At 51.1% G+C, this 21,315-nt stretch overlaps 1 protein-coding gene and 1 long non-coding RNA gene across 11 annotated transcripts in view; one reads left to right on the top strand and one right to left on the bottom strand.

Moving 5' to 3' along the window:
* Nucleotides 1-21,315, top strand: part of CACNA1B (calcium voltage-gated channel subunit alpha1 B) — a 233,113-nt gene extending 211,798 nt beyond the window's left edge. For 7 of the 10 annotated variants that reach the window (XM_088065811.1, XM_088065815.1, XM_088065810.1 and 4 more), the window contains 9 exons: nt 4,009-4,117; nt 6,534-6,641; nt 7,784-7,893; nt 9,348-9,475; nt 10,391-10,517; nt 11,303-11,413; nt 15,335-15,542; nt 15,697-15,905; nt 17,548-21,315. In XM_088065811.1, coding sequence (XP_087921937.1) covers nt 4,009-4,117; nt 6,534-6,641; nt 7,784-7,893; nt 9,348-9,475; nt 10,391-10,517; nt 11,303-11,413; nt 15,335-15,542; nt 15,697-15,905; nt 17,548-18,072 — 1,635 coding nt within the window. In that variant the 3' untranslated portion in view covers nt 18,073-21,315. Of the gene's footprint in view, nt 1-4,008; nt 4,118-6,533; nt 6,642-7,783; nt 7,894-9,347; nt 9,476-10,390; nt 10,518-11,302; nt 11,414-12,202; nt 13,476-15,334; nt 15,543-15,696; nt 15,906-17,547 lie in introns of those variants that run through there. The other 3 variants (XM_088065808.1, XM_088065812.1, XM_088065813.1) reach the window with 3 other exon arrangements.
* LOC148182677 (uncharacterized) lies at nt 1,849-4,002 on the bottom strand. The gene is made up of 3 exons (XR_015774376.1): nt 3,757-4,002; nt 3,415-3,572; nt 1,849-2,942 (listed from the first exon to the last, which is right to left on the bottom strand). It is a non-coding gene; the product is annotated as an uncharacterized LOC148182677 (long non-coding RNA).

Here is a 21,315-nt window from a genome sequence, read left to right as displayed (position 1 = left end):
TCTACTTTCCCCAGTCCTCTTCAGAGGTTCTGTGTGTTTTCCCCATGTCTTTGTTGCCTTCTCAGCACGTTCACATTGGTTTTTGTTTGGATTTTCCCCTCTTTGCAGCCTCCTTGGCTGTTGTCCTTCCTTTCTGCTGTTTTCTGGTTCCCCTTTCTCAACTGTTCTCCTTGGTCAGCCTGACCAGCCTCTGCAGATCCGTGTGCGTGGCTTTGCTGCTTCCCAGAGGTGCATGGGATCCTCGGGATGCGCTGCTCGGGCACCAGGGAGCTCTATCCTGCACTGGGCCGGGGGGAAGAGGCTGGAAAAACCCAAATTCCTCTGTTCAGTTCTGGGCCACTCACAGTGAGAAGGACACTGAGGGGATGGAGCGTGTCCAGGGCAGGGAATGGAGCTGGGAAGGGGCTGGAGAATTCCTGAGGGAGCTGGGAAGGGGCTCAGCCTGGAGCAAAGGAGGCTCAGGGGGAATTTCTGGCTCTGCACAAGTCCCTGCCAGGAGGGGACAGCTCAGGCTCTGCTCCCAGGGAACAGGGACAGGAGGAGAGGGAACGGCCTCAGGGTGGGCCAGGGGAGGTTTAGATTGGATATCAGGAAGAATTTGTTCACAAAAAGAGTTTTTAGGCCCTGGAAGAGGCTGCCCAGGGCAGTGGTGGAATCACCATCCCTGGAGGGATTTAAAACCCTGCAGATGTGGATGTGGCACCTGGGGACTTGGGTCAGTGGTGGCTTTGCAGTGCTGCATCAGCATTTGGACTTGATGATCTTGGAGGTCTTCTCCATCATAAATGATTCTGTGTTTCCATAAATTTTAGTCTTTTCAATCCCATCAGATGAAAAGAGGGAAGAAAACCTCTTTGACTTCACTCTGGCATCTTAGGATTTGCTCACTTTCCTTGCCCGTGGCAGAGGCTGGGACTGGATGGACTTTGAGGACCCTTCCAACCCAAACCATCCTGGGATTCTGGGATTCCTGGGATGATCTCAGAGCTGGGCTGCTCCACCAGGATGCAGCGAGAGGGATGAAAGCCATGGGGAGCCTCTCCAAAGCCAGCAGAATTAAACCAGAGTAGAATCATTCCAGCTAGGTCAGGGTGAATTATTCATAGCAAATAATTTATTCACCAAACTCGACCTCATTTCCCACAGCAGTGCTCCACTGTCCCAGTTTATTCCCGTCTGGGGATCGTTCCCAGAGCAGTTCCTGTCCCAGGGGCTCTTAATAATTCAAATCCATCGGGGTGACAGTAGTTTTCCAGGCACTGGGTGCTCCTTCTCCTGCTCCCTCTGGATAAATGTGCCAGGGAAGAGGATTTAGGGTGCAGCAGCTTTTTCTGGGTCAGCCTGGAGCCAGCAAGCCACCTTTGATCCCGGCATGAATTTTCCCCCTATTCCTCCAGCACTTTCCCTGCCTTTTGGGCCACTGTCCAAGGACCTCCGGAGCAAAACCGAAAGGGAATTTATTCCTGTCACAGAGATTTGGTTCCTCATTAGCGCTGCCTCCGTTAATTGTGATTTAAAGCCGCGCCGGGGCCGCCTCCTGACCGCGCCCGGACCCCGCTTCTAATCAAACCCTCATTATCAGCACCCCGTTAATTAGGAGACTCCGGAGACAGCGGCGAGGCTCCTGCCTCTGGGGCCCTCTCCTGCAGAAGCATTAATGAGCTCCAAATCCGCCTAATTAATCGCGGGGGCTGCGGGAGGGATCCCCCCGCCGGCCGGGAAGGCGGAGCGGGGACTCCACCTGCTGCCGGCTGCGCTTCCTCACCTTCCCCGGAGGGCAGGGGCAGGGCTGGGAGTCCTTTCCTGGCAGGTCAGGGCATTCGGGAAGGATTTCTCTTCTTTTTTCCCCCCTGCTGCCCGTTATTAATTCACCCGAGCGCCCCATGGTTGTGGCTGGCGATTCCCAGCGCATCCCAAGTGCTGCACGCTCTTTATTGGAGCAGGGAAGGAGCAGCAGGCTCCTAAAATTTCCTTCTGGGCTCCAGAAAGATGGGGAATTATTCAAATTAGAATTGGGTTTTTTTTTCTCTTTCTTTTGGTTCAGTTATTTTTGTTGTTGTTAGGATTTTCTGGTTGGGTGTTGCTTCATTTGGGTTTCCTTTTCCCATCCCCTTTCCCCTTCTTCTCCTTCCACTTTTCCCTTCCTCTCTCCCCTTTCCACTTTTCCCTTCCTCTCTCCTCTTTCCCCTTTTCCCTTCTTCCTCTTTTCCCTTTCCCTCTCAGATTTTTTTTATCCCGTTTCAAGCCATGAGCCACTGCTCTCACACATCCTTAAAGCACAACTTCAGGCAGAAGAAACAGCAAAAAATGCTCAGCCAAACTTCCCAAAGTGGGAATCCCCTTGGAAAATCTTCCCCTAAATCCTCTGTCCCTGGCTAAAACTGGGGAGGAAAGCAGTGCTGTGTACAGCTGTGGGTGGCCCATGTCCTGCATCTGTATCCTTTGGGAATTCAGCCTGGAAAATCAGCTGGGGACACCTGAGATGTGCCAGCCACAAAGTGGTTTTTGATGGTGGTTTATGTGAGGATAGAGCTCTCCTGTGGGGAATTTATTCCTCATTTGCCTGTTCTTCACTTCCATGCATCTTCTTTCTCTCTGCATCCCTTAACTCCCACTCCAGTGGCATTCTGGGACTCTGTGGTTGCTAACTATGGGCTCTCATTGATGGTTTTTTTGTAGCTTTTTGTGTGCTGAGGGCAGAATCAGAATTAAATCCTGTTCCATTTGAAATGAGCGAACAGAAAAAACCCGGTGGTGTTGCCAGCACTTGATACTGTCACTGCCAGAGAGGGGAGGAAAGGCTGGACTTTGATTTTGCCATCCCTGAGACACGGAATAACCTCTGGGAATGCTGTGAGGGAGATCACAATGGTTTGTCCCAGACTTCAGGTGACAGGGACGTTGTTACAGTGGTCTCTTGTCCCTGCAGGATGCAGTGAGAGCTGAAAATGTGTAAATAGATAAAAAAAATGTGTAAATAGATAAACAAGGATTATTATATAATTATTTAAATAATTATTATATTATCATTTGTATTGTATTAATATTAATATATTATTTATTTTTATTATATTATTATAATAACTATATTATTATTATTATTATAAACAAGGAGATTGCAGCTCCTGTGAGCAGATTTTACCCCAGACCAGCACTTTGTGCCCTTTGCTCATATCAACACCAACAAATGTCCCCCTTGGGGGGGAATTGTCTCCTGGGCTGGCAGAAGGTGCCAGGGTTGGGGTCTGTCCTCTCTGAGGGCATGAAAGTGTCCAGGGCAGGGCTGGATGGAGCTTGGAGTGACCTGGGATAGGGAAAGGTGGCCCTGCCCATGGCAGGGGGTGGAATGAGATGATTTTTAAGGTCTTTTCCAACTCGAACCAGTCTGGGATTCTGAGGTAGCTCAGTCCATACCTGTGGGAAGTTGAGGGTGGAAGATTCTCTAAGCAGGGAGGTTGTCCCAGAGATGGAAAACCTGGCCAAGTCTTCACACCCCAGCCAGGGCAGCCTCGGGTGGCAGATGCAAACCTTCCATCATTACTTCAGCCAGTGGTGCCAGGCCCTGTTTTGTCCTGTTTTAGGATTTAGGTGAAGGATTTGGTGAGGCCAGCTGATGTAGGAAAGGGTGGAGGAAGGGGATTGATGGTCTTTATCTCCTCAGCAGGTTGCTTTGGCAGGTGGGACAGTACAAACCGCGTGTCTGGATGCTGCAGACACCACTGGAGACAGTCAGGAAATGGGATGAGAGCCTCTCACCTGGCTGCTTTTGGGAGAACTCTGTAGGATTGTAGTGCAGTGCTGGCAAATCACTCATTAAACCACTGAAGTTCTACCCCAAACCCGCTCCTGGACAGGAGCTGGCATCCACATGCAGAAGAGTTTCAGCTCAGCACACAAAAAGTTCCTTCCTGTTTGTGTTCTGGGTATTTTGGGGGTTCAGAGAGGGGCAGGTGAGGGTGGGGGGAGGACTCCTGGCCCCCACTCACAGCCAGCCCTGTCTGTCCCCAGCGCCTGGTGAGGATGAACATGCCCATCTCTCCCGAGGATTTAACCGTGCACTTCACCTCCACGCTGATGGCCCTGATCCGCACGGCCCTGGAGATCAAACTGGCCTCAGGTGAGAGGGGTGGGCACCTGGGGGGTGCCTGGGTCACCTGGAGATCAAACTGGCCTCAGGTGAGAGGGGTGGGCACCTGGGGGGTGCCTGGGTCACCTGGAGATCAAACTGGCCTCAGGTGAGAGGGGTGGGCACCTGGGGGGTGCCTGGGTCACCTGGAGGGTCCAGCAAAGACACCAAGTGAAGCTCAGCTCCTTGGAATTCCCTGTGAGCGTGGCACGGTCCCACAGGGATTTGGGAAGCTGAAGTCTCCTCTAGGTGTGGATTTCATTATGCTGCAGATTTCCTGAATGTGGGAAAAAAACCCCAAAACGGCACCAATAAGAGACAAATGTCCTGCCTGGCCTCTTCCAGAGCTTTTCCTCAGCTTTGTCAGCCTCCAGCCTGTGCCTTGCAGGATGGGAGAGCATTTTCTACCATCTGAGCTCCAGAAAATCAGGAGAAAATTGGAGTTTTCTGAGAGCACTCTGGCTCACAGCCCAGCTCCTGACCCCAAGACAGGCTCGGTTGGTCAGAGCAAGGTGCCAGGAATTCCAAGAGCACAGATTTGATCCCTGCATGGGCCATTCACTGGAGAGTTTGACTTAATTCCTGTGGGTCCCATCCAGCTCGGAGTATTCAGTGAAATCTGTGGGCTTGGTGTCCTCCCAAAACCATGGAAATTCTGTCCCAGGTGGGAATCCTATCTTCCCTTTGCCTTCCCATGGACAAGGGAGCTTGGGGAGGGGACAGAAGGGGTCCTGAACCTTCTTTGCCTTTGGGGTGGCAATGAAATGTGGGAAACCTTGCTGTGACAGCTGAGAACCCTGAGAGGAGAAGCCCAGGCCGTGTTCTCCTTGCTCTGAACCAGAAATGAGTTTCCACACCTCTGTTCTGAGCTATTCCAGCCTTTCCTTCCCAATTGCTCCGGGCTGGCAGCGAGGCAGGAGCTGCAGGTGCCCTGGAGCACGTTCTGCCTTGAGATAAAATGTAATTATTGAAGTGGTTAATCAGGCGTTTACTCGCCTCCCAATTAAGCTCTGCAGTGTAATAAAATGCATCGGCCTTTTCTCTGGGTCGTTGCCCCATTTCATCAGCCTGGCTGGGGCCACAGTCAAGGCAAGCCTGGCCTGAGCACTCTTACACCTCATTTAAAAGTTAACAGGAGGTAACAACTCTCAGGAGCAGGGGGCAAGGCAGGGTTAGGCTCTTGTGCTTTCCTAAGCAGTTTTAGGCCAGTGCAAATGTCTGACTTCATCTCCTGCCTCCTGTGCTGCTTAAACTTTATCTTTGGGGCTTTAGGGAGCCATTGCTGGGAGAAGACAAAATTTTGAGGTGCCTGGGGCTCCCCCAAGGAGTGGGACCAAGACAAGGATCAGACAGTCGTTTTTACAGATGCTTTTAGGACTTCCTGTGACTTTAAGAACCAGCACCTTATTCCAGGAATATCTGCTAGATAAGTTATCTAGCTGGGAGTTTGTTTAATTTTCAGTTTCTGGTTACCTGTCAGCCTTTTTCAACGGGAAAAGCTCCCCCCACCCTTTTGAAAACTGGAAGGGAGCCAGAGGAGAGCTCAGCTGATACCATGGATTATTTCTGTGGTTTAGCTCTGCTCTGGGGTGTGAGGTTCTGACCTGTTTTGTTGTTATGAGCTCCCTTTGAATAGGTTTCATGTGCTACATTTAATTGAGTCTTTAGTGGGCTTAACAGTCCCTTAATAAACCTCCCTAATGAGTTCCCGTGTGGGAGTTCAAACCAGGGTGTAACAGAGTACCCAGAGCCTCCTCCCCTCGCTCTGCTCTCAGAAAAATAATCTCTGTCATTCAGATGAACTCCTTAATTGCCTGCTGCGTGGGGAATTCAGCTGGGAGCTGGCCTGGGGCTCACCCAGCCTTTAATCACTTTCCACCAGTGCGTTTAGGCCTGGCTTTGGCCCTTGGAACCAGAGCTGCTGGGCTGGGCTCTGCTCTGCCTTAGCTGCTGGGGCAGAATCTGTGCTTGGGTGACATTGGCAGGGATTTTGGGATGAGTTGGTGGAAGAGGGTTTGTCATCATCAGTGCAGGGTGAACCTGACCCTGGCAGAGGAGGTTGGGTTAGAGGATCTTGAAGGTCTTTTCCAACCCAAACCTGCGATTGTGGGATCCTTTGCATCCCACCTGGCAGGTGCTGCTGCCTCCATGGGCACTCCCCAAAGGAAGAGGCGCCTGCAGCTATAGGGAGCAAGTTTAAGCTCCAATTTCGGTGCCAGTCACTGCTCAGGATCCCCAGGGCGAGGCAAGGATGATCCTGCTGCGTTCATGCACTTACACCACGGAGAACTGATGGATTCCCTGGGCAGGGAGGGGCTGTGCCCTTCCCAAGGACTGGGAAGAGGGGTGCAAGCAGCAGGATGTGCTGCCAGGGCAGGGTTTCACTCCTCTCCCTCCCTGGCTGCAGGAGGTGTGAAGCAGCACCAGTGCGATGCTGAGCTGAGGAAGGAGATCTCGCTGGTCTGGCCCAACCTGTCCCAGAAGACTCTGGATTTGCTGGTGCCTCCTCACAAACGTAAGTGCTTCAAGCACTGGGTCCATCCCAGCCACCCAGGAACCCCAGGTTAGGGTTCTGCTCTGTCCCAAGTGCCATCTGGGTCACCTGGAGGATGCAGCAAGGCCACTGAGGGCAGCTGACCTCCTTGGCAGCCTCTGTGCTGCCCTGGCTCTGCCACACAGGGCTTGGGGAAGCTGAGCTCACCTCTAGGCCTGGACTTCAGTGTGCTGCAGATTTCCTGTGCATGGAAAATCCCAAATCCCACAGTGCCCAGTGCCATGTGTGGCCTCTTGCAGAGCTTTTCCCCAGCTCTGCCATCTTCCAGCCGGTGTTTTGCAGGGTGGGAGAACAATTTCTGCCATTTGAGCTCCAGAAAAAATGGGGAGAAGAAGAATTAAAGCTTGCTGAGAACTTTGAGAATCAGATGTGAGATGTTTGGGGGTTAAAGGCCTGACTTGGTGATGTCCTGGGCAAAGGTGCTGAGAAAATGGGAAGTTTGCTGTTATCTTGATTAGCTTTGAATTCCTGATTAATGAGAAGCGGTGTAGAGTAATAAAGGCATTGTTAATTAAGAAAAATGAGGGAGCTGAGGAGGTGCAAATCAGTGGGTAGTGACTACTGGAGTCTTCCCCTCCTTTCTAGATTCCTATATATCTGCTGCTCCAGTTCTTTTTTCCATGGTGAGTGCTCCAGTGCTGGGCAGGGAAGGGCTGTCCCGTGGCTCTGAGGGTGCAAAAAACCATCTGGAAAAATGAAATATTCCTTAAATGTATATTGCCATTGTAGCCCATTCACTGTAATTCAGAGAAGCAGGAGTGAGGCTGGCTGGCTGTGGGTCTGGGATGAATTTAGGAATTCTCCTAGCAATGCTGACAGTGCCACTGAATTTTCCTGCCTGGGTTTTCCTACACAATCCCTGTGTTTGCCACAGGCAGCTCCAAAACATGGCAAGGCAGTGACAGGCAAAGAGTTGAAGAATCTTTTGTAACATTTTCTTTTTTTTTTTTCCTTTCCTTTCCCCTACTTTTCTGTGTCTGTTTTGCCTCATTATTCTCATGTTGCCTCCTCCCTCTCCCTGTTTTTCACACCCATTTGCTGTTATTCCCGTCTTCTCCTCATCCTTGGAATGTCTCTGCCGTGTTTTCCCCGTGCTCTGGCAGCTGATGAAATGACTGTGGGGAAGGTCTACGCAGCCCTGATGATATTTGACTTCTACAAGCAGAATAAGAACAGCAGGGAGCAAGTCCAGCCCCCTGGGGGCCTGTGCCAGGTACAAAAGGGATCTTTCCATCCTCCCTCTTGGGTGACTTTAACAAGAACCACCAGCAGGATTCATCCAGAAGATCTGGCTGTTCCTCCAGGCAGGGTTTAAAAATGCTGGCTCAAAAATGGAAATCTCTCCTGAAAGTCTCTCTCAAAAAAAATATCGTAAAAAATAATTTTAGTTGCCTTTTCCAGTAAAGAAAGATCTTTTCCAAAACTGATCTTTGAAAGTCTAAATCCTGTGTTTAAAAATGGCCTAGGGGAACACCAAAAGATTTCCTTGGGAGACCAAAGAATTATGACAGCTGCTGATAGTTTGGCTATAGAAGGCTTAAGTTATTTTTGAAAATCAGAATTATTCAAAGTTGTTGATAGGTTTGAAGGGTTTTTACAAATTCTAGAAAATATTTTCACTCAACTGGCATTGAAAGCCCCGTTCTTTCCAGCACAACAAACACCTGCTGTTTTTAGGATGAGCATCCAGCTGATCTCCAGCATGGGGTGGAGATCTGTCCCACATGTGGATGGCTCCACCAGATCCATCCAGGGACATTGGAATTGCACAGCCCCTCTGGCCACGGCCCTGGGGGAATTCCCTGGTGAGCCCTGGTGACTTGGGAGAGCATTCAGAGGGAATGGGAATAGAAACAGGACTTGGGAGAGCATTCAGAGGGAATGGGAATGGAAACAGGACTTGGGAGAGCATTCAGAAGGAATGGGAATAGAAACAGGACTTGGGAGAGCATTCAGAGGGAATAGGAATGGAAACAGGACTTGGGAGAGCATTCAGAAGGAATGGGAATGGAAACAGGACTTGAGAGGGAATTCAGAGGGAATGGGAATGGAAACAGGACTTGGGAGAGCATTCAGAGGGAATGGGAATGGAAACAGGACTTGAGAGGGAATTCAGAGGGAATGGGAATGGAAACAGGACTTGGGAGAGCATTCAGAGGGAATGGGGATTGTCACTAGAGGACACAAAATGATTCACACTATTACCATCAGTGTTAGAACAAAAACTCGTGACTTAATTTCTTAACTCTGGTATTTATAGATTCTTGCCAATGACCAGGGATTGGATAATTAAGTTACCACCTTCCAAATCACACTGGCCATGCGAAACATCCATCAAAAGACATTTCTTAGAAGGAATGCATAAACATTCTAAATGCATAAATCTATGTTTGCAGTTATTTTCCTGGGAAAGCAGCTACAATTATGAAAACAAAATCAGAAGGTTTAATTTTCAGGGTGACAGGGGATTGCAGCAGGACTTGGGAGAGCATTCAGAGGGAATGGGAATGGAAGCTTTGTACTGATTTGTACCAGGTGTCCCTCAGAGCTGTGCCCAGTCCGGGGTGGCCTTTCTGCAGTCCCAGGGTGGCAAAGTGAACTTTCCACGGACTGGGAAAAGCCCTGCAGCCCCTGCCAGCTCTGACAACCCTCCCTTGTGCTTGGCAGCCCGGGCCTGTGTCCCTCTTCCACCCCTTGAAGGCCACCCTGGAGCAGACGCAGCCCGCGGCCTTCAACAACGCCAAGGCCTTCCTGCGCCAGAAGAGCTCGGCCTCCCTCAACAACGGGGGAGCCCTGTGAGTATCCCCGACCCCCCAGCAGAGCCACCACCCCTTGGGGGTCACCCCAGCCACCGCTGCTGCTCCAGTGGCTCTGGTGGCACCAGCAGCGCCTTCTCACCGCGGCTGGGACAATTCCCACCGGTGGCTCTGCTCCCACCGCGGTTATCCCTGTGCTGGTGGCGTTGGGATCTCGGGGTTTCCTTCATGAATCCTCACTGGAGAGCTTCCCAGTGTGAGTTTGCTCGCAGGAGTTTGGGACTGGTGCAAAACAACTGAACAAACCCCACCGACCATCCCAGCAGTGAGTTTTAGGGGGGCCAAAGATCCTTGGGAATAAATTCACTGGGTAACAGCAAGTGCTTGTCACAACACTATTTGTCTCTTTGGGAAAATTATCCCTTCATGGAGAGCTTTCCAAACAGTCCTAGTGACAGTGATCCCTAATCAATTCTCCATTTCCTGCTCTCCAGGCGATTTTCCTCCGGATCAGGAGCACTATGGATTTTTAGTGACAGCTGAGGTTTAAACATCCCAAATAATCCTGATGGGGAAACCAACACCAGACTCGACAGCTGGTGAAGGGACTTCAGCATGGTTGAGGTGTATGACCAGTGTCCAGCTGGTCCTGCACACAGAATCGGCCTGAACTCCCAAATGCTTTGTTGTCCATCAGGAATTAAGTGGCAGAAGTTGTTTTCCTTAACAACTGAAAAAAAGAAATCATAGTTGGTTCAATTTCCTCATTCTCATGGGATTTTCAGGCTCTACAGGGCAAAATCCCAGGGGAGCTTAGAGCTTCACCAGCCACTGTGCCCATCCTGCAACTGATTTTCACACCTGAAACCCCACAGAGTGCTCGAGTTTGGTTTGCCAAATTCAGCAGAATCTTTGCAAAAGAATGAATCTTTTCCCCTCTTTTCCTTTGGACAGGCCACCCCCGGAGGGAGGAATCAAAGAGTCCAGTTCCTGGGGGACCCAGCGCACCCAGGACGTGTTTTATGAAACCAGGAGCCCAGCTTTTGAGCGAGGCCACTCCGAGGAGATCCCCATTGAGAGGGTGAGCAAATGGTGGGAAGGGGGAGGTGCAGATTTTAGAGCTGTGGGAGAACTTGAGAAATTTAAGAAAATGTTTAGAAAAAGCAGGTGAAGACAGGGTGAGATGCAGGAGATTTTAGAGGTGTGGTAGAACTCCAGAAATTTAAGGAAATGTTTAGAAAAAGCAGATGAAGATGGGGTAAGATGCAGGAAATTTTAGGACTGTGGTAGAATTTAAGAAATCTTAGAAAATACCTAAAAAAAACCCAGGTGAAGACAGGGTGAGGTACCGGAGATTTTAGAGCCGTGGTGGAATTTCAGAAGTTTTAGAAAGTGTTTAGAAAAACCAGGTGTAGACAGGGGACCTGCATTAGCAGATCTGTCCCTTGAGGGACATTGTTGTGTCTCATTTGCTTGAGCATTGTGGAGAAACCCCAAACCTGGCAGCTCCCACAGCCTGATCCGGGCTTGCTTTTCCTGGAATTCTGTCTTGCTGCCATAGATTTACCTCAGGCTTTCTCCTCCCATTTCCCAATCCCATTGTCCCAGCTCAGATGAGGGGTTTCAGAATGACCTGAGGGGTTTCCCAGGTCACAGCTGGGGCTCCTGGCTGGTGGAAAAGCTCATCCCACTGCTTGTAGGATGTCCTTGCTGAGGACAGAGTAACCCAGGCACTCCACAGCTCTTCAGTTGTTCTTTCCCACACCAGCATCTCTTCCCAGTCAAATCAAACTTCAAGAAGCTGATGGTGGCTTCAAAGTTGACTCTTCTGTTCTTGCTGCTGAAACGGTTCCATGTTTTGATCAGGTGGTAGAAATGAAGGAGATCAGCCCCACAGTTGCCAACGGAGAGCCCCAGCCAGGCCTGGAGAGCCAGGGCCGGGCGGCCTCCATGCCACGCCTGGCTGCTGAAACCCAGGTGAGCGGTGGGGATGTGATGGTGGGAGGCTGAGAGCGGGCCAGGATCTCAGCATCTTCCCTCTGCTCATCGTGGCTTGGGAATATTGGTTTTAAAGGAGGTGGAGACGGGAATCCAGGCCTTGTGCTGGAATGGCGGGGGTTCCCTGTGGGGTGTGGTCAGGATTCTCTTCAGGAGATGGCCAGGTTTCCCTGCAGGGTGTGGTCAGGATTCTCTTCAGGAGATGGCCAGGTTTCCCTGCAGGGTGTGGCAGCTCTCCTGTGCAGTCCCAGCGCTGTCCCCAGTTTTACTCCCCACTGCTTGCAGCAGAAAGCCGCCCAGGATAATCCCTCTGGCTGTCTGGGTCACTATTTGGGGACAGGGCCATTTGCAGGCTGTATTTCTGGAAGGCACATTTCCCATCAGATGTGTGGTGTCCAACCATCCAAGCCGTGTTCCTGTGCCCTATCCTTACAAAAAGCTGGAGATGTGCTGTGGCACACTTGGGTGGATGCAGCAGGCACAGGGAGCTGTGCCTGGGACACTGAGTGTGTTCCCTGTTTTTTCCTGTACTGTCACCTTGGCCAGAAATTTGGTGTTGAAGATTTCCCTTGTTGATTTCACTCATTTTTTAAAGAAATCTCCTCACTGGAGTTGGCTTGCACAGCAGCTTGTGGGCTCTGCTGAGTGTGTAGGATGTCCCAGATCATTTTTGGCCATTTAACACGTTTGTTGCTGTTTGGCTGTCCAGCCACCATCCTGCCTCCTGTGTCACAACATCTCACCACTCGTGTCCTGCCTCATTCCCAGGGCCTGATTCACACAGCCAGGAGGGAGCAGCCTGGCCTCAGGCTCTGTTTCTGTGGCTCTCTGAGCAGAATGTGAAGGATCTGCTGCAGCCTAAAGTGAAACCCTGAGTTGTGCACACACAGAATAGTTCCAACAGATGGAATTGTGCCAACACTGGAGCTGCCCCTCGCCAGCCAGAGGATTTCCCACCTGGCTCCAGAAGCTGCAGCCTTTGTGGGAGCTCTGGGAATATCGGAATTATCAGGAGCATTCCTCACTGTGCTTAATAAAAGCAACAGCCCACAAAGCAAAGCCTTTTCCCTTCCCAGAAATTGTCCTTTATCTTAGACCACAGCCTCTTTCCTTCCTTGGCAGTGCAGCTGGCAGATCCTTCCCCTGGGAAACTCCTCTCCACGGCAGTCAGATACTCGCTGGAGTGTCCCTGACAGAAGCATGGCTTGTGTCCCCAGGGTGTCATTGCCCCTCGTGCCACACCTGGCTGTGAATCAGGCCCAGCATCTCAGATCTAACCTCATTTAAGAATACAATGTTCAGTGGTTGTAGCTTGGGTGAATAACTGATGTCCTCTCTGTGTGTGTCTCCCCCTCCACGCCCCCCACCCTCCCTCTCACATGCTGCTCTGCCCCATCCCAACTTTTGAGTTCTCTCTAACTCTTATTTGCAACGCTTTCTGTTCCTGGACGTCTCCCTTTCTGTTTGCCTCTCTCTTTTTATGTTCCACTCATTTAAAAAACCCCCTCCTCCTGTGTTTCCACCCTCCCTCTTTGCTGTCCTGCCCTCATCACCTCCCTCCCTGGTCGTCATGGTGTCTGCTGCACGTCTGATGTCTGACACTGGCTGTACTGTGGGGCTGCTTCCAATAATGTCCCTCACCTTGTCCGAATTGTTTGCAGAGGAGCAAAGCACGGTCACCTGGGAGTTACCTGGCAGTATGTAGTTTGCACTAAATTGTATCCTATTAAATTCATCTTCAGAATTAATTAACCTTCCTTTAACCCTTGACTTTTCTCCCCTCTCATCCGGAGTCGCGCCGGCGCAGCCGCTCTCTCTCTTCCCACTTTTCCCTCGATCCATGGTTGCATGCTGCTCGCTCTGGTAGCAGGGGTTGGGTGTGTGGTTTGCTTCTCTTTTTTTGATTTTTTGATTTGTTTATTTTCATGCCTCCTTGCTCAGGAATTCAGGCAGCGAAAACAGTCGGGTTGGTAATGATGAAGCAATTAGCAGCTCTCTGCAGGGGTGCCTGCAGTCTCCCGAGGCTTTTTTGGGAGCCTGTGCCTCCCATAACAAGGGGATTTATGGAAAAGGGATTGATTGCTTTGCCACTGATTCTTGTCAGTGGCACTTCTGTCCCTCGAATAATCGTGGAAGCAAAGAGAAATGTTCATAACTTGTCAACCTACCTGTTTAGGTTTTGGTTTTTTTGTGGGGGGATTTTTCTGTTGTTTTCTTCCTGGTGGCCTCTATACGGATTTTGAAAACTTGGATGTGTTTTTACTGGCAAATACTTTCACTTCCCATATTTTTGCCCATTTTTGTCCAGTTTACAGCCCCCCTGCTTTCCCCCAGCTGCAGGCTCAGCCCTAAACAAGGACAGAGAGGAAGCTCCCAAGTATAATTTCTTGCTCACACGAATGAGGGCCCCAAGAAGTGACACAAAAGCAGCACAAAGTGGTCCTGCTGACGGAATTGGTGCTTCCAGGGCCACACTACAGGCTCTGCTGGGCTCCCTCATCCCAGCCTTGTGCCTCTGATAAACCTTCCAGCACCAGGATCCCAACTTCCCTTCCCTGGGAAGCACCAAAATGTGTCTGACTGCCCAGATTGTGCCTTTACAGCCAGGATAATCTGCCCTCAAGGGGAGGGAGAGTGGTTTTTCCACTCAAAAGAAGGAGCAGAGCTGTGAAACTATTGGCTTTGCCTTGGGTAAATAGCACGGGGAGGCAGAGATCTGGATTTTGGGATAAGTAAACAAAAGAGAGCAGACAGGAAAAATAATACAGAGCTCTTAGGAAAGGTTACAGTGAGCAGAGTAAATGTTCTGTGAGAGCTGCTGCTGGAGGCACTTATTGGACTGGGAATTCAAACAAGTTTAAGGCTGAGGGACCGGGGAACCTCCTGAATTTCACTGTCAAGCTGGAGCGCCGTGCTCTGAGATCTCTCCTCTGGCACACAGCTGGCATGCAGTGAGAGACCCAGGGAAGCTTCCAGAGGATGGATGAGGTGTTGTCTCCACACAGAGCCAACCAGAGAAGGAAATGTGGGAATTGTCCCTGTTTTCTGAGCTTTATCCTGGACGGAGGCTGTGGGGGAAGCTGTCCTGCAGGGCACTTGTCTGGCGTTCTGCAGAACCTTTGTAAGGTTTTGGATCTAAAGGGAAGGGAGCAGGGTCTGGATCTGTCAGAGCAGGGTCTGGAGCTGCCACTGGCACAGGGAGAGGGTCCAGCAATGCTGTTGCAGCTCTCAGTGCCCAGATGTTTGGACACAAATGTTTTAAAAACAGCAATAGCAAACCCAGGTGTTCCTTTCTGGAGATGTCCTGGTGGGATTGCAGGATGTAGATACTATCCTTGCCCCAGGCAATGGGCTTCAGGGAGTGATGGTGGGACAAGAGAAGTTTAAATGTTTGATGGGAGTTGTGTTCACTGCAGGGAGGTAGAAGGAATTTCCTGGTGGCTTGGCCTATTCCTCACCCTGATTCCTGATTTTTCTCCCCCTCCTTGTGGTGCTCAGCAATGTTACGTGCTTTCCTCTTTGGAGCTGCTTTGGGATGCAGGCCCTGGAGCAGCTGTGGGTGCCCCTGGTGTTGGAGAATTCCCCTTGTGAGGTGCTTGGCTGCTGCTCTGCCCCATGTCCCTGCCGAGCTCCCCGCTGGGTGCGCTGTGTGGTGCTGCCTGTGCCTCTGCTCCCGTGGATTGGCACTTGGAGATCACAGTCACTCTCCAAATTTCACACTCAATCCACATCCCCCAAATCCTGCTGCCCGTTCTGGTTGTCTCCAATTAACCATTTCTCTCCTTCCCCTCCTTGCCCTCTTTCTCTCACTGTTTAACCCCCCCATGCTGGGAACAGGCAGCCGAGCAGGGCCCGGCGCCTTCCCTCACCCTGCTCCGTGTCCCTCCCTGTTCCCTGCAGCCCATCCCGGACACGAGCCCCATGAAGCGCTCGGTCTCCACGCTGACCCCGCAGCGCCCTCACGCCATGCACCTCTACGAGTATTCCTTGGAGCGGATGCCTCCGGAGCAGGGCCACCACCACCACCACCACCGCTGCCACCGGCGGAAAGAGAAGAAGCAGAAGTCCTTGGACAGGGCCGCCCATCACCTGGCTGATGGCCAAGCTGGTGAGTGCTTTGCCAACGAGGATTTGTCCCTGGGAGGTCAGGGAGGAGATGGATGTCCCTCATCCCCCTTCTTTCCGGTGGGATTTGGGGTCCTGCCTGTGTGGAAGGACCTCCCCGCCCCACGCACGCTGCTGACCCGATGTTCTCCTTTCAGTAGCCCAGTCTGGAGAGTCTTCCAAGGACAAGAAGCAGGAGCGTGGCCGCTCCCAGGAGAGGAAGCAGCACTCCTCCTCCTCCTCTGAAAAGCAGCGCTTCTACTCCTGCGACCGCTACGGCAGCCGGGACCGTGCCCAGCCCAAATCTGCTGACCAGAGCAGGCCCACCTCCCCCAACGGGGGCCCAGAGCACGGCCCGCACAGACAGGTGAGGAGAGGCAGGGTGGGGAAACAGCCCTGAGCTCTGACAGCGATTTGTGCACCTTTTCCATGTTCTGCTTGAATCAGAGGAGGTGGAAAGGGGAAGGAAGGTCAGGCAGGTGCAGATAAAGCCATTGAGGTCCTGCTTGGGGCCTCACACCAAGGTTGGAAAAATCCTTTCAAGGCCAAGCTGTGCTTAATCCCACCTTGTCACCAGCCCACAGCACTCAGTGCCACCTCCAGGGATGGGGACTCCAAACCTCCCTGGAGAGCTCCTTCCAATGCCTGACCAGCCTTTCCAGGAAGGAATTCCTCCTGATGTCCTCCTGATGTTCCTAAACCTCCCCTGGCACAACTTTAGACCATTTCCTCTTTTCCTATTTCCTCTTACATGGGAGCAGAGCCTGACCCCCACCTGGCTCCATACATCTGTCAGGGAGCTGTAGAAACCAAAAGAGTCCTCCCTGAGCCTCCTTTTCTCCAGGCTAAAATTTATTTTTTTGTAATTGTGAGGTGCTCAGACCCTTGGGAGAAGCTGGGAATGTTGCTGGGCACTGGGAGAGCCAGGCAGAGCAGAACAAGCAGTGATTGACAGCCTTGACAAGTCTGATGTGTTGATAGGAATGAAAAAGTGCTCTTCAGAAGTGAAAGTATGGTCTCAAAGCATTAGGTTGGGAAATGCTGAGAGGTTGTTCAATGCACTCATGTCCTGCCTTGGGAGAATGTAAACAGAAATGGGAAGACAGGGGACCTTTCCTCTCACTCATGGCATTTGTGTAAATTACTGCAGCTTAGTTCACTCTCACAAGGCATTATTAGTAACCCAGGAAGCTGCCAGACCCTTCTACCACTCCAAAATCAAATGTGTAATATGAAGGAGGAGAGTGTGAGCACATTTCTGTTAAAGGGACTTGTTAAAGCCTGTCCAAAAAGCTTTTGGTTGTTATTTTTTCAGACATTGGCTATTTAATCCAATAATTAATTCCCAACCTACAAAAAACAGTCACCCAGATTCTCCTTCCGTGGAGAGTCCATAATAATAATAACAACCCATGATCCAGTTTTGGCAACAGAAATAGATTAGTGGAATTCTAAACCGGTTTGATTTGTAGGGGACCTTAAAGCTCATCTCGTTCCAGCCCCTGCTGTGGGCAGGGACATCTCCCACAAACCCACACGCACAACTGCGGGATGAAGTTCTGCACAAACCCACCCCAAAGCTAAACCATGAAAAAAGTAACAGTAACTTGTAAAAACCCCCAGTAACTTGGGTTTTTGAGCTGCTCCCAGGCCAGGTAAGGCGCATGTTGAGCCCTGTATGCTGTGGGTGCCTCCCTTGGGCACTGTCCCCTCTGTTGGAGCCGTGTGCCAGTTTGCGTCCTACCGGTGCTCTGCCCCTCTCTGTTCCTACTGCTCCCAGACTTGAACTCTCCAGCTCTTCACATCTCGTGTTGAATGATCTCTCGAGAGCCTCCCCACCCCGACTGTGCTTGTCTAAACTCTCTCTTTTTTTTTGCTTTTCTTTCCTCTTGTGACTCGTCTCCGCCTTCTGTTGCTTCTCCTTCTGTTTGATACCTGCCTGCCTTTGTGTTTGTCCGGCGTTTCCCTTTTTTTATTTTTTGATTTGCTCTGTTCCAATTTTGATGTAGGGCAGTGGTTCAGTTAATGGGAGCCCCTTGCTGTCGACATCTGGTGCTAGTACCCCCTGCCGGGGTCGGAGGCAGCTCCCACAGACTCCACTGACCCCACGCCCCAGCATCACTTACAAGACCGCTAACTCCTCGCCCGTGCACTTCACCACTTTCCAAACCCCCACGTTCTCCCCGGGCCGCCTGAGCCGCGGGCTGTCCGAGCACAACGCGCTGCTGCGGGGGGAGCAGCAGCCGCCCCCGCCCGCCGTGGCCCGCATCGGTTCCGACCCCTACCTGGGCCACCACGACGCCAGCGACAGCCCGCAGCGCGCCGTGCCCGAGGACACGCTCACCTTCGAGGAGGCCGTGGCCACCAACTCGGGCCGTTCCTCGAGGACTTCCTACGTCTCCTCCCTGACCTCGCAGTCGCACCAAATCCGCCGGGTGCCCAATGGGTACCACTACACGCTGGGGCTCAACTCGGGCCCCGGCGCCCGAGGACGCAATTACTACCACGAAGCCGATGAGGATGACTGGTGCTAGCGGCTCGGCGGAACGCTGCGAGGTGTGCGTGCTTAATAAGGATGAGTTTTATCATCTGGAGGGCTGGGAGCTCCCACGGGGGCCCGGGGCCAGAGAAAGCCGGCGGAGCAGCCCCGAGAACTGCTCAGCGCCCGGGGCTGGAGATGCCCCTGCAGCCTCTCTCTCCTCTGTTGTTCTTTAGGTTTTTTTCCTTTTTGATTTGGTTTTTTTTGCACTAGACAGATGGAGGAAGAAGGCTCCCTCCTTCTGGGGAAGGCAGAGGGAGGAGCGCTTCCCTCTCTGCCCCCTCCCCACTGCCTTGTCTAGTCCCGAGACACGCACCAGGCGCCAACCCGGCCACGGACGCGAGGCGCTGCAAGAAGAGCGATCCTCGCCTTCCACGGTGGAAAAGCAGAACTGTGGGTCCTTCTTGAGATTGGCGCAGTTTTGTTGGGCTATTTCTTAATTAATTCACCATCATAATTCCCCCCTGCCAGGGCGGGAGCCGGGGGTCGCGAAGGGACTCGCGCGAACAATGCTCGCCCCCTGCCTTTTGCCTCGTTGAGCGCTGAGAAGGAAGAGATGCACCCCAGAAACTGGGAGAGGAGAAACACAGCCCAGAACAAAGGACAGTCCTTTGGGACTTGATGTTCAGCCACTGCAATCCTTTAGGGCAGAGCTGGTGCCACCCCCGAGCTGACCCTGCTGTGACACCGCTGCCCTGGGGGTCTCTTAATGTCACTCGCCACATCGGGTCCTTCACACTGACACACGGTAAAGCCACAAGAGAGCTCCTTTGTAAGGACTGTTTCCTTGCTGCTGAGACTTTTCAATCCATCCCTCTCTCCTGTTGACTGCAACACGCCCTCACTGTTTTGTCTTGTTTACAATATAAGCTTGATTTAGCAAAAAACAATGTAAAAAAAAAAAAAAAAGTCCACAAAAAAAAACCAACAAACAACCCAAACAAAAAGAGGAAAAAAAAAAAGCGTAGGGGTGAGAAGAAGAAATGTTATTGGTTTTATATCAAGCTATTAGATAGAACTTTAACTTTTCATTGTGTGCATTTTTGTAAATTGTACAGTAAAAAAAAAAACAAAAAAAAAAAAAAAAAAATTTCCTCTTTCTGTAGAGAATTAGTCCAATTGTCATTCCAGGTCCCACCGTTTCTACCGAATGCTCCAGTTGTTCACTACTAAGTGCCTAACCTTTGAAATCTTTCACAGTGACGATGCAACCTCTTGCTTGGAGGCATCACAGCTCGGGCGAGCGTGGGGCGGGCAGAGGGGGCAGGGGCCGAGCTGCCGGAGCCTCGCAGGGGCCCTGGGGTCACCACGGCCCCCACACTGCTCCCCAGGCTGGCAGCTTCCAGTGGGGAAGGCAAACGTGCTTCGGGCTTGGTTTGGGTTTTGTTGGCCTTTTACTTTTTTTATTTTTAATTTATTTTTATTCTTATTTTTTTTTAGAATCTATAAATATATATATATAAATATACTTTTATGGGTGGGAGGGGAGCAATTGCAGCAAACAAAGCCGGCCTTGTCTCATTGCCCAGTGGAGGAAATGAAGGTGGGAAAGGGCAGCATCTCCCACAGGCCAGCTGAGAGAGCTCAGGCCATGCATCACTGGCGTGGAGGGCAGTTGGAGTGGGGTTTTTTTTATTGCCTGATAAGAGAAGGTTAAAAAGAAAAAAAAGATGATAATAATAATAATAATCCAAACCTCTAACTCTGATTCTCAGGGATGAGATTTCTGCGTTTCTTGCAACGACTCTTGTGTTGGCTGGTTTCTTTCTTTTGTGCCCGTGTGGATTCCTGCACTGTGAGCCTGGGAAAGGGGCAAACGCGCTGTGCTGGCGGGGAGGGAGGCTGGGGGCAGAGCTCGGCCACGACCTCGTGCCCAAGGCCCTGCTGAGCCCTTGTGGGGCTGGTTTGGGTCACAGGGCAGCCAGAGGATGTGGAAAGGTTAAAAGGTGAAAGGAGGAAGGGAGGGAGGTGCTGGGCACATCCCTAAAAACGCCGCTAGGAAAGAGGATAGGGTTTGAGAAGTGAATTTTTTCAGAGGTTCTACCAAGCCCCAGACCTGTGGAACTTCTCCAGGCGCAGCGGTGGCGTGGGATGGGTGGAAATCCCGCTGGCCCTGGTGATCTGTTCTGTCCCTGGGGTGCTTGGAGGGGATCAGATGCCACCAAAACGCTCAGGAGCTCTCTCGTGCTCTCAGCAAAGTCTGTCAGCCTCAGGCAGGAGCAGTCTGCTCTAGGGTGGTTCTTCACATCTCCTGTAGCTCTTCCCTTGAGGAAACTCAACCCGGTTTTGTTCCCTCCGGTGTTTTGTTTTAATTTCGTTCTGTTCAGTAGCAATCTCTGGCCGATCTCATCCCTGGATTCTGCTAAAGGCTAACTCCTGTCTGTATCTCTGTCTCTGTACTCGTGTGCGCTCGGAATAAAGGCAGTGTGGTAGCCAGAGGTCACGGCTGGCGTTCCTGGCATTCCCAAACGGAGGGCTATGCAACCAGACGACACGTCCGGACACACACCCACCCCAGCACCACTCAAAGACCTTCATCCATCTGTAGCTTTAGCTGCTGGATTTTCCTGTTTCAGGCTTCAGCACGATCGTGACCAAATGTTTTATACATTTTCCTGAAACGAAGGCACAAACACTTTATTTGAATTTTTCCGTGGGAACGTTCCTATTTTACTCTAGGAAGTCGAGGGGAAGGGGCAACACCATCTCTCTGCCAGTGCATGCAAACACTGTACCCACACTGGAAACGTGTCTTTCAGACAGAGATGTCTTTCTGTACGGAATAATTCTGTCTTTTCCCCACTTTCCTCTCCAATTTTCCATCCCAAACCCCCCCAGCCCTGCACTAACACAGCCTTGGGTCACCCCAATTCTTAGGCAGAACACAAAGAAGAATCTCAAGTTGTCCAAATCCTCCACCCGCCTCGTAGGGGTCGATGACAGTGACAGACCACAATTATCCATAACCCTTTCCCAACGTTTTTTTACAGCCTCTCTGCTGTCTCTCCATCTTTCCAAGAATCCTCATAGTGAGTTGCCAAACTTGAATTGCACCGATCAGTTTTCTGCATCCAGAACCAGTCTCGTAGTGGCTGTACTTTGAATAAGTAATGTTTGCATGTAATATATATACATATATACATATCTATAAAAAGTATGTGCATGGAAAATGTTTATCTTCGTACTTTTTTGATACAATGTATTCATCAGTTGTTAATTTTTAATTATATTTGATATA

The sequence above is a fragment of the Pseudopodoces humilis genome, chromosome 22 (assembly GCF_049639895.1).
Source record: "Pseudopodoces humilis isolate 2021_Gansu_Grassland_sample_001 chromosome 22, ASM4963989v1, whole genome shotgun sequence".
NCBI lineage: Eukaryota > Metazoa > Chordata > Aves > Passeriformes > Paridae > Pseudopodoces > Pseudopodoces humilis.
Note: the sequence above shows the minus strand (reverse complement) of the source record. Positions and strands in the feature narration are given on the sequence as shown.